The sequence below is a fragment of the Pipistrellus hanaki genome, assembly GCF_964339955.1.
Source record: "Pipistrellus hanaki genome assembly, chromosome: 19".
NCBI lineage: Eukaryota > Metazoa > Chordata > Mammalia > Chiroptera > Vespertilionidae > Pipistrellus > Pipistrellus hanaki.
Window position 1 is genome coordinate 5,140,810 of NC_140521.1, and position 12,611 is coordinate 5,153,420.

The window sequence follows — 12,611 nt, forward strand, 5'->3', positions numbered from 1 at the left end:
AGTCAACAGAGCCAAGTATCAACAGGAAATGGTTTTGGAGAGCCGAAAACCAACGTCTGCGGATGGGCCACGAAGTTTCGAGGGCGGAAAGAATAGCATCGGCTGAGCGCTAAGGGACTGTGGAACGAAGGGGCTAACTGCCCTTCCCAGCGGGGGGCGTCCTTATCCTGCATCTCGCACACGCCTTCTCTGGTTACTAGGCAAGAATGACACAAGATGCCGAAACTGGTTTGGCTCAGCGGATAGAGCGTCGGCCTGGGGACTGAAAGGTCCCGGGTTCGATTCCGGTCAAGGGCATGTGCCGTGGTTGCGGGCACATATTTTATGGATTTTTTTACAGAGTGGAAGACAGGGATAGAGAGTTAGAAACATCGATGAGAGAGAGAGTCATCGACCAGCTGCCTCTTGCACACCCCTTACTGGGATATGCCCGCAACCAAGGTACATGCCCTTGACTGGAATCGAACCCGGGACCTTTCAGTCCCCAGGCCGATGCTCTATCCATTGAGCCAAACCGGTTTCGGCTAATATATATATATATATATATATATATATATATATATATATATATATATATTTTTTTTTTTTTTTTTTTTTTTTTTTTTTTTAAAGAATTACACAAGAATACTGGCAACGGTACTTCCTGCTGTCTCTGGGGGATGAGAGGTGGACTACTCCCTTTGAGATGGAAAGAAAGAAAAAAAAAAGATGAGTGAGTGCAGTTCCGTCTCCTACCAGCACTAGAGAGTGATGCTGATTGAGAGTTCACCCTAAGAAGGCTACTTACACTGAAGATCACTCCAAACCTATGAACGGCGGCCTCTGATTAGCAAAGGCAATGAAGCAGTGCCAACAATTTTACTGCACGTCTTCTGGTGAAGTTTTATATTTATTTGTAAAAAAAAAAAAAAAAAAAAAAAAATCTAGACAGTTTGCTATTGGAATACAAAATATAAACAATTCTTTTAAATTAGTTCAAAGCGGCAGCCCAGTAAAAGCCCAGTTTTTTTTTTCCTGCCTTAGGTGGGGGGGGAGACTGGCGAGGAACTACACAACTAATTAACCACATTGCCCCTCGGCCGAATAAAATGAATATGAAATCGCTACAGGAAAATTGCAGGAGAGAACGCGTTAAAAAAATTAATGCTTTAATAAGCCCTGGAACTCCGCAGTGAGCGCACGTCCACGTGTGGGATTTAAGACAGAGACTTTTCGCCCTGACCGGTTTTGGCTCAGTGGATGGAGTGTCCGCATGTGGACTCAAGGGTCCTGGGTTCGGTTCCGGTCAAGGGCATGTACCTTGGTTGCGGGCACATCCCCGGTGGGGATTGTGCGGGAGGCAGCTGATCGATGTTTCTCACTCTCTATCCCTCTCCCTTCTTCTCTGTTAAAAAAAAAAAAAAAAAAAAAAAAAAAAAAAAAAAAAATCAATAAAAATATATTAAAAATATAAATATTTAAGACGAAGACTTTTCCAAGAGAAATGAGGAGCCGGAGGCACGCCCACGGATCCCGCTGCAGGGAGTGGGCCGCCCGGTCTCCGCCCCAGGCGGCTGCGGGCACGGCTGTGCACACAGGGACGCGGGTGGGAAAGGCTCACCGTCCAGGCGCCCGGGGGCAGCGGCACACAGCTCTGTGTGGCCATGGCGTCTCCACTTGTTGGAACGGAGCAGAGAGCCCGTCCAGAACCGCTCAGACGGATGCCAGAACCACAGCGACCACAATGCGGGAAACGCAGGATAAAAACCCAGACCACGCGGCCCCTCGAGTGACGGTGGGAGAGGAACCCGCGAGGGCTCCTGGGAGGCCACAGCCCCCGGGGGGGAGAAAATTCACCTGGGTCTCTGCTTCCTGGCTGACCAGGTGAGAGGGGTTCACTGATGAATCAGTGAAATGTGGCATGTCTCGTGGTGTGCAAAAGCTTCCTGGCTTGTGTCTTTTTAATGTTCTTTATGTTTTTATTGATTTGAGAGAGAGAGGAAGAGAGAGGGAGGGAGAGAGGGAAACACAGAATGAGGAAGGAGAGAGGGAGAGAAAACATCGATGGGTTGCTTTCCACGCGGGTCTCAAACCCGCAACCCGAGTCTGCGCCCTGACGGGGAAGCTAACCGGTGACTTTTCGGTACGCCGAGACAAGGCCCGGCCCACGGAGCCAGCCTGGCCAGGACACGATTTGGTGTTTAACGTGGGAAGTCACACGTGAGCTTCCCAGCGTGGGCCTGGCCATCCCGTGCCCGTCACATTCCTTTCCTCAAACGCTGGACGACAGACCTACAGACGGATGCGCAGAGGCAGGCCAGGCCGCCGCTGGGGCGCTGAGGTTTCGGGGTGTGCCTTTACAGATGCCTGCCCGGACAAACAAGAGCCACGGCTTTGCTCCCGGCCAAGCCGTCACCCGAAAAAGAAATCCGCCCGGGACCCTGTTGCGCAAGTGGGGACGCGGGTCAAGGTCTGTTTGTCTGAGGGCCGGGCCTTGGCATTCAGACACAACGCCCACCAGGGGGACACGGAGTCCTGGGGATGGAAACGACCAAAGGCCACGGCAGGTAACACGTAACACGTGGCCGAAACCGGTGGATAGAGAGCATCGGCCTGTGGACTGAAAGGTCCCGGGTTTGATTCCGGTCAAGGGCGTGTACCTTGGTTGTGGGCACATCCCCAGTGGGAGGTGTGCAAGAGGCAGCTGATCGATGATTCTCTCTCATCGATGTTTCTAACTCTCTATCCCTCTCTCTTCCTCTCTGCAAAAAAAATAAAAATATATATATATTAAAAAATAAAAAATAGCCAGAACCGGTTTGGCTCAGTAGATAGAGCGTTGGCTTGGGGACTGAAAGGTCCCGGGTTCGATTCCGGTCAAGGGTATGTACCTTGGTTGCAGGCACATCCCCAGTGGGGGGTGTGCAAGAGGCAGCTGATCGATGACTCTCTCTCACTGATGTTTCTAACTCTCTATCCCTCTCTCTTCCTCTCTGTACAAAATTAATAAAATATATTTTAAAAAAATAAAATAAAATAAAAAATAAAAAATAACAGGTGGCAAGTTCCAAGAAGATGAGGTCGCCTTCCGAGGAAACGCCGACGGGGGACGCCCCCACGGGGACAGCTCGGAGCTGGCGAAGCGCCGTCGCATGCTGTGTGTGTGAAGGATGGGAGCGACGAGCTCTCTCTCTCTCTCCGGGTTAGTCCTTCTCGGCGATGCAGCGGATTCCTAACCACACCCGAGGGGTGTTGCTGTCGCCGGTGGGATGGCTTCCTGCCTTCTCTCCCACCACGTTCCGAGGCGAAGCTCATCATAAACGCACACACACCCCGGGGAGAAGGCGCGGGCGCTCACAGGGAAGGGCGCCAGGACTCTGCTCGTGTCAGAATGGCACACGGTATGAACTCGGTGCCACCGTTCCCTGCTGTCCATGCCAACACACCCAGGAACCGGCTGGCCCCGGGATTCCACCAGAACACGCCTGCATTTTATTTTATTATTTTTTAAATATATATATTTTATTGATTTTTTACAGAGAGGAAGAGAGAGGGATAGAGAGTTAGAAACGTCGATGAGAGAGAATCATCGACCAGCTGCCTCTTGCACACCCCCTACTGGGGATGTGCCCGCAACTAAGGTACATGCCCTTGACTGGGACCTTTCAGTCCGCAGGCCGACGCTCTATCCACTGAGCCAAACCGGTTTTGGCATGCCTGCATTTTATTTTATTTTATTTATTTATTTAAATATATTTTATTGATTTTTTTACAGAGAAGAGGGAGGGAGATAGAGAGCTAGAAACGTCGATGAGAGAGAATCATCGATCAGCTGCCTCTTGCACACCCCCTAGGGGATGTGTCTGCAACTAAGGTCCATGCCCTTGCCTGGAATTGAACCTGGGACCTTTCAGTCTGCAGGCCGACGCTCTGTCCACTGAGCCAAACCAGTTTCGGCATGCCTGCATTTTAAATACATCGTCCTGACGTAAGACAGACAAACACAGGCACACACAGAGAGCAATGCTCAAAACTGAGGATCACCCTGGCCAGTGCGGATTCGTGGGTTAAATAGGGTCCTAAGTACCAGTTAGGGGAAAAAAAAAAAAAAAAGAGGAAGGAAGAAAAATGTGAACACTTACCCCTGTACTCACAAGCGACAACATAATCCTTTCATTCAAGGCTAACGTTTCTCCTTGCTTCATCTTGATCCTCTTCTTATCCAGGCATTTCATCGCATACCTAGAAACAGAGACACGGCTGAAAAATCAACATCAAAGACACCCCCAGACTGACTTCAACAAGACACACCGCCCCGGGACAGAGTCGGGCAGTGTGTAAAAACAGCAAACTGGCACCCAAGTGCCATGCAAAAAAAAAGTCTTATTACATGTATTAAGAAGAAAAAAAAAAATAGCCCTAACCGGTTTGGCTCAGTGGATAGAGCGTCAGCCTGCAGACTGAAGCGTCCCAGGTTCGATTCCGGTCAAGGGCATGTACCTTGGTTGCGGGCACATTCCTAGTAGGGGGTGTGCAGGAGGCAGCAGATCGATGTTTCTCTCTCATTGATGTTTCTAGCTCTCTATCCCTCTCCCTTTCTCTCTGTAAAAAATCAATAAAATATTTTTTTTAAAAATAAACTCTTCTCTGCAGGAGTACCCCCCACACATACTCCTTCCGCAGAGCCCGCGGGGAGGGGAGGGAGGGGAGCAGTCTGACAAGCACGACCTCAGTCAAGGGATCAAGACTGAAGCCGCGGCTGGGCCTTTGTCAAGAAGAGAATGTCTGTTTCTTTCCCGGAAACAACTTCGGGAGCGAGATCCCGGGCTTCCCAAAACCATTCCGCAGGCATTTTCTTTGGGTGCGAGCACAAAATAACTCTTAACGGTCCCGGGGAAAGGTAGGAACGCAAAAAAAAACACCAAAACCAAAACCAAAAAACTTACATTTTCCCAGTGTCCGCCTTCCGGCAGCCATAGACTTCTCCGAAGCCGCCTCGCCCGATGATCCGATGTACGCTGAAATCATTCATGGTCAACTGTGAATTCAAAACACGACATGGGAACGTAACGGCCGCGCACAGGTGACGTGGTCGAGGTTTCTCCACGCGACACACACGCGACACACACACACACACACACACACACACACACACACGTTACTGACGTGGCCGCTCTGCGGTGGGGGGACCTGCCGTCCCCACGACCGGCTCCCTGGACAGAGGGGAGCGGCGGGAGGAGGCAGGGCTTTCCAGAACCTCCGCCTGCTGCTCCCCCAGAGGCCCAGCACAGGGGCCCAGCACAGAGGCCCAGCACAGAGGCCCAGCACAGGGGCCCAGCACAGGGGCCCAGCACAGGGGCCCAGCACAGGGGCCCAGCACAGAGGCCCAGCACAGGGGCAGACGGGAAGGGGACAGAGGGGAGTCCGGTGAGGCCGCGGTGCCCACCTCGCCCGTCTCAGGCTACAGGACGCACGCCCGGAAGACAAGCGTCCGGGAACTTTCTGGTCCAAATGCAAAGCAGCCGAAACCGGTTTGGCTCAGTGGATAGAGCGTCGGCCTGTGGACTGAAAGGTCCCGGGTTCGATTCCGATCAAGGGCATGTGCCTTGGTTGCGGGCACATCCCCAGGAGGGGGTGTGCAGGAGGCAGCTTATCTGATCGATGATTCTCTCTCATCGATGTTTCTAACTCTCTATCCCTCTCTCTTCCTCTCGGTAAAATAAATAAATAAATAAAAATATATTTTTAAAAAATACAAAGCAATGTGGGCTACTCAGGAGCCTGAAGTTGGCAGAAAGAGCCCGTGTCCGGGGGCGTCCGCGTCTCGCTGGGAGTGAGCCGTGTGATCGGAAATCCCGGCGGACGGCGGCCACGTGAGTTTTTTATCGATCACGTCCGTGAAGAGAGAGGGGACTCGTGCTGGGCATGTGAGCCTGAAGCAAGACTGCGTGTGAGCGGAGGAAATAAAGAGGCTTTATTCATGAGCGCCTCTCCTTCTGCCCGGGACGTGTCAGCAAGGCCCCGCTGCAGGCGGAGTTTTAACAGCATCTGACGGTGCCAAGACAGACAATCCTATGGTGATGGCCAGAGGCCCTCGGATCACAGCAAAGGCCTCCTGGGCAGGCCGAGGGTCAGATTCTTAAAAGAGTCCCGCTACCCTCCCTCCCCCCCAACCATCCTGTCCGCAGCCAGGTGGGGGCAGCTGGCCACGCATGGCCTTCCTGTCTCGTCACGTCTGATGCTGAGAGGACATGGGACATGGGCACGGGGCATGAGCCCGCGGACACCAGGCCGGTGGAAGGAGCATGAGCGTAAGGATAATCCACGGCAAATTTAAGGGCTTTTTAAAAAAATTCATTTATTTAGTTTTGGCTAATCCTCGCCTGAGGTCATTTTTTCCCCATTGATTTTTAGACAGAGTGGAAGGAGGGAGAGAGACGAGAAACACGGATGTGAGAGAGAGACAACGATCAGTTGCCTCCCGCACACGCCTGGACCTGGGCCGGGGATGGAGCCTGCAAACGAGGTACCTGCCCTTGACCGGAATCGAGCCTGGGACCCTTTAGTCCTAGGGCAGACGCTCTGTCTACTGAGCCAAACTGGCTAGGAAAGGGATTTTTTTTTTTTTTTTTAATGTGTGTTATTGCCTCATGTTTCTAAACCCTGCCAGGAAATGTGATGCAAAGGAGAGGTTCAATAAATCAAAAAACAAACAAAAAAATAACTTCTTCCAACAGGACCATTCAAGTAACCCCCACCCCCCACCCCCCCAAAAAAATCTAGTTGATAATTTTTCTCCCCCAACAGACAAGAAGGCATGTTCTCCCAGGGCAGCAAACGGAGGGGGGAATGCCAGGGGAATGGACACAGGTCCGAAAGCAGCCAGTGTTTGAGGACTGCTCTCCGCATTCACAAAATTAAAAAAATTAAAAAAAAATTTTCTAAAGGTAAAACGTTGGACTAAAAAGGATGTGCTTATTCTTATTACATGATTGATGATTGCACCGAATAATAAAGAGAAGAAAAGCAACTTTCCTGGGATGGCAAAGGACAAGGGCATCCGGGAACCACGTTACCTAGACTTCTGTGTTCACTAGTGTTCCCGAGAAAGGGCCCATCACTGCTTAAAAATGTCCTTTCGTAAAGAAATAAACACATCGGGATATGAAAAGAGAGAATTAAGCTCAACCGGCGTGGCTCGGTGGTTGAGCATCGACCTAGGAACCAGGAGGCCACGGTTCTTTTCCCGGTCAGGGCGCAGGCCTGGGTCAGGGACTCGGTCCTTGGTGTGGGGCGTGCAGGAGGCAGCCAGTCAATGATCCTCTTTCTCCCTCTCCCTTCCACTCTGAAAGCAATAAAAATATATTTTTTTAAAAAGAGAATGATCCAAGACCGGTTTGGCTCAGTGGACAGAGCGTCGGCCTGCAGATTGCAAGGTCCCGGGTTCGATTCCGGTCAAGGGCATGGACCTTGGTTGCGGGCACATCCCCAGTAGAGGGTGTGCAGGAGGCAGCTGATCGATGATTCTCTCTCATCGATGTTTCTAACTCTCCATCTCTCCCTTCCTCTCTGTAAAAAAAAGTCAATAAAGTATATATAAAAAAAAGACAGTCTGAAAAAAGAGAATGAAAATCCAGCTTGTTCGCAGCTGGAGGGGAGGGGCTCTGTGGAGGGAGCTGTGAGCACATCTCCTCGGGCGGGCGTCACCCTGGGGAGCGGGCCCAGAAGCAAGCATTTTCTCGGGAAGGGAGGCCAGAGGGAGTTCTTCATTTTAAGGAGATAAAAAAAAACATGGATACTCACATGGATATTTAGCTCTACGTTTTTCCACTGACAAAACCGCGTGAACTTGTCGCTGAAAGAGAAGACAAAGGAGGAAGGGAAGGTAAAGGTCACAGGACGACGCTGGGAGGTGAACGAGGGGCGCGCGAGGGACTGGCTTTCCTTCTGCGACGGTGTTCGTGTTCCTGCACGTCTCTGCGCAGCCCGTCCGCCTCCGGGCCTGATCTCGTGGCTCCCGTGGAAGGCGTCCTGATTTCCTTCAACCATCGTTACGCTACGGCAGCGGCTCTCAACCATCCTAACGCCTCGACCCTTTGATGCAGTTCCTCGTGTGGTGGTGGCCCCCAACCGTAACACTATTTCTGTTGCTGCTCCGTCTCTGTAATGTTGCTGCTGTTATGAACTGTAATGTGAATATCTATGTTTTCCGATGGCCTTTAGACCCACAGGTTGAGAACCGCTGCTGTAGAGCCCGAGACCATGGGAAAACACAGAGAATAATTTTTATGGCTGGGGGTCACCACAACACGAGGAACTGTATTAAAAAAGGGTCGAGAACCACTGCTCTAAAGGCTCGTTGATTTGACCCAGCAACTCTCTGGGCAGGGAAACAGGCGGATGCCCGTTTTGCAGCCGAGACCAAGGCCTGCCCAGGGGTCACCCGGCGAGAGAACGGGCGGGACAGGATTTGAACCCAGACCAAGCGCTGCCTCTCGGGGACACAGAGGCCCCCTCGGACTAGACCCGGAAGACGCCGTGGGCCATCGCGAGGGCGTGTGCTCTCACCATGCCCTCCACTGCCGGCTGAGGGCTCTTCCACCCACGAAGTAAGAAAAAAATATCTATTTAATAAATGCATTATTCTGATTCCTCTTTTGTTACTGAGCAACAACATATCCAAGCAAAGAACGTTCTTGCTGACTGCTGGGATCCTCTGGTCACTGCTATGATTTCTTAGACACAGGCAGAGTACTCAGGGTTCTTTGAGCGAATGAAGGAATGAAGAAATGAAGGAGAGGAAGGAACAGGGGTGGGGGAGACAGAAAAGGCACAATGGGGGCATGACTCATAAAGTACAAGTTATAGGAATCATACCAGCATTCTAACATGCTGCGTGGCATCCAAATACCCCATTTCTCTGGGGTTTCCATCCAGTGCGCCTTTGAAAGACCTTTTTTTAAAAGCATTTCTGAGGCTAATAATCAAACTGGGAATCAAGAGCGCCATGTAATCACACAGCATCTCTTTACAATGAATCTGAAAGGACTTTCTAACGGCCGTTTCCTTGATCCTCCTGCCATCTCCGTGCGGTTGGTAAAACAGCGCTGTATTTTGAGATTTCAGACCGCTCTTATTTAAGTACGGGGAGAGCAAAGGGCAAAACCACACTGGGCGTGCTCTGCGTTTACACATCGATGGCTTGCTGCGAGGTTCACGTGGCGGGCCGGGCTCACTCACACTCTTTTCTCACACTGGGGTCCGGAGCTGGCACGGGGGCGGGGGGGGGGGGGGGTTAGCACATTACAGACTAGCAGAGGCCGGGGCGGGTGGACAGCCAGCGGGGGAGAGAGGTGCCTGCGGGCCCAGGGAGGGCGAGGGTGGCAGAGTGGCTTTCACTCCGGCCCCTGACCTGGGCTGGAGGTGCTGAGCGGCTGAAGCTCCCTGAACACGGCTCCCAGGCCTCATCCCCGGAGCCAGCCCCGCCAGGCCTCGGGAGAGGGCGGGAGGGCGAGGAGAAGGCAGGAAGGTGAGCCCCGGCCCCGCCGAAGACTCCCCTTTATCATCGCCCTGGGCCTGGGCCATCGGAGAGCGGAGGGGCCCTCGGACCAGCGAGGCGGGGGCTGGGTTTGTGGGATGACCATGCTTTACAGAACCAACCCGAAATGCTTGGTCTGAGATGCATTTTTTTTTTATATACTTATTTGAGAATCTACTAATATAAAAAAAGGCACCCACAAAGGTATAGCAATAAACAAACTGACTTTAAAAATAACGCATTTATACAAAGTAGTACAGGGTCCAGGAAATCCAGGATTTCTAAAAGCTTGCCTACAATGCAGTCAGAGCGGCTGACTCAGTAGGATTTTGAAAACCACATGCGGCTGAGCCTCTTCCCCGATGGAAAGATCACCCCCGTCTCGCTCCTGCGCCCCAAGGATCGCAGAGCAGAGCAGCTGGGCTGGCCCCGAGGCGGGAAAGGTCAGAGCTGAGCACACACGGCCCTGAGCCAGGGAGGGGGCCCTGGGCGGGCAGCCCAGCCCCTGGGTTTGCTGCGGCTGCGGCTGCTGCCTTTCGGCCAAGCTCCCGCTCCCGCTCCGAACAGTGTCATCATCCGAATGCATGTTCCTTTCCCCAAGCCTTGACTCCGCTCCAGGATAAAATTACCCCTGAACCCCGGCGGAACCACAACGCAGGCTTGTTTCTTTTCTAAATCCGGGGAACATGTGGAGAGCGGCGTCTGTTCGTAAAGGGCGATCAGGGCCCAGCTGCAGGCGGCCGGCGGCGGGCCCCTCGTCGCCATCATCACGGCGATTGTCTGCATCGCAGCCGGGCGTGCACAGGGAGGCGGGTTAGAGAGCCCGGCTCCAGCGGTGCATGACCACACACACACACACACACACACACACGCACGCATGCACACACACACACACACACACACACACACACGCTCCAGGCACGGAAGGACAGGCCGCGAGGAGCTGAGCGCTTTCGAGACGCCGCCGAAGCATGTCAGGACTGTGTGTGGCAGGCATGTGCTTCTATAGCTCCAGGAACCCAAAGGGACATGCCTGAGGATACACGCGATCACAGGCATGACTGTCAGAGTCTATCGGAATCAGGCACGAGCTTGTCCCACTTTGGGGGACGTGATTGCAAAGTCCAAACACACGAGTCAGACGAGGAGAGCCGTGTGCTTGCGTTAGGGAAGAGTCCCAGTGAGAAGCGAGGCGCCCCGGCCTCTTTAAATCTCAGGCCCCTTCGAGGCGGAAGAGCTAAACGTCGCAAGGGTGTGGGGAGTTCTTAGGAAGTGCAGGTTTTCATTTTATGTTGTCCCCTCCTGGCAAACTGAAATTATGATGTGACGTATCAGGGAAATAGGCTAACACAAAGCCTGGCACATAGTAGTACATGGCAATAAACACTTGGTGAATGGATAAATTAGCATACACTATATTGGGTTAAGTGGGGTATACCTACACGGTACAAGGTTCTATATAAATATATCTATATATCTGTATCTATATGATTCACATATATTATTGTAATATGTTATATGTCATATATCACAAAGATTTTATATGTGTGTATATCTACATACATAGACACACACGCGCGGGTGCGCGCGCACACACACACACACACACACACACGCACACACACATACATATACATATGAAGAGAGAATTTCATACCTTTCCATAAACTTTTGGAAAATGTTGCCTCGAAGACTGTCACAGATTTCTTCGATGTATGGCTGAAAGGAGAGAATTTCTGTTCGGACCACATGCGGGAGACAACCGATCGATGTGTCTCTCTGACATCCATGTTTCTTTCTCTTCCCCTTCCTCCCTTCCTTTCTCCCTCCTCCCCTCCCTCCCTCCCTCCCTCCCTCCCTCCCTCCCTCTCTGTCTAAAATCAGTGGGAAAAACATCCTCGGTGAGGATCAACAGCAACACAAAGAAGACTGCATGTCCATGAGGCGACAAGCAATGTTCAACCCCAGACACCAGCAGCCTGACAGGCCAGGGCCTCCCGCCCCCAGCCACACGCACGGGAAGAACATGCTTGCATGTCAGACTGTACACAGACTGCTCGCCCTCGGCGTGAGCACGTGAGCCTCACCTGGAAGAGGGCGGGCGTCACCTGCTTCTTGGACAGCCGGTACTGCACGTGGTCCACGGCTTGCTTCGAGAATGGCTTTCAAAAACCAAAAACAGCATTGTTTGCAGCCAGGAGAAACCAAGACCAGCCTCTATGTTACATAACAGCACAACGCAAACGTAACACCACACTGGTTCAACGGTAACCCAGAAACACAGCTAAGGACATGATATCGGCGTGCGTTCGTTAAAAAAGATCCGGACAGATGTGTCCCTCTGGGATCCCGGGATTCTCAGACACCGCGCTGGGAAAAAATGATGAGCGTGGGGGTGGCTGGCTGATATCTAATCCCACAAGAATTCAAGATCCCTGTGAGAAAGAGAAGCTGAGAGAACCTCCCTTTATCATCAGCTTATGAACTGAAAATATCCCTCGATGAGCTGATAACGGGGCCCTAAAAATGCACAACGGCTATGGAATTGAATTTCCGAGAAAACGAATGCGTGCAAACAGCCTAAGAATCAAATGCCGGGATTGCAAACGGAGCCAGGGCGGTGAGAGGCTCCGGGTCACAGGGAAGCCACTGCCGTAGCCACACACAGGGAACTGCTTCTAGAAGAATAAACTGCCGAAACCGGTGTGGCTCAGTGGATAGAGCGTCGGCCTGCGGACTGAAGGGTCCCGGGTTCGATTCCGGTCAAGGGCACGTACGTTGATTGTGGGCACATCCCCAGCGGGGGGTGTGCAAGAGGCAGCTGATCGATGATTCTCTCTCATCGATGTTTCTAACTCTCTATCCCTCTCACTTCCTCTCTGTAAAAAATCAATAATATATATATATATATATATATATATATATATATATATATATGAATAAACTTACTACACGACAAGGACTACAAGCTCTGCACCCTCCCCACCCCAAAACTTCAAACTATCTCTTCTTCAATAATGCACAGGAAGAAGAAACGTGGGTGAGTGGAAGGTAATCAACCAAGGACCTTCTATGCATGGCCCCTGGACACAGA

General features: G+C 51.7%; 1 protein-coding gene across 4 annotated transcripts in view; it reads right to left on the reverse strand.

Annotated features, from left to right (window-relative positions):
* Positions 1 to 12,611, reverse strand: part of GRK3 (G protein-coupled receptor kinase 3) — a 69,338-nt gene that overhangs the window by 19,827 nt on the left and 36,900 nt on the right. For all 4 annotated transcript variants that reach the window (XM_084868162.1, XM_084868163.1, XM_084868164.1 and 1 more), the window contains 5 exons: positions 11,605 to 11,679; positions 11,175 to 11,236; positions 7,783 to 7,834; positions 4,926 to 5,017; positions 4,122 to 4,221 (listed from right to left, as the gene is read on the reverse strand). In XM_084868162.1, coding sequence (XP_084724288.1) covers positions 4,122 to 4,221; positions 4,926 to 5,017; positions 7,783 to 7,834; positions 11,175 to 11,236; positions 11,605 to 11,679 — 381 coding nt within the window. The remainder of the gene's footprint in view (positions 1 to 4,121; positions 4,222 to 4,925; positions 5,018 to 7,782; positions 7,835 to 11,174; positions 11,237 to 11,604; positions 11,680 to 12,611) is intronic.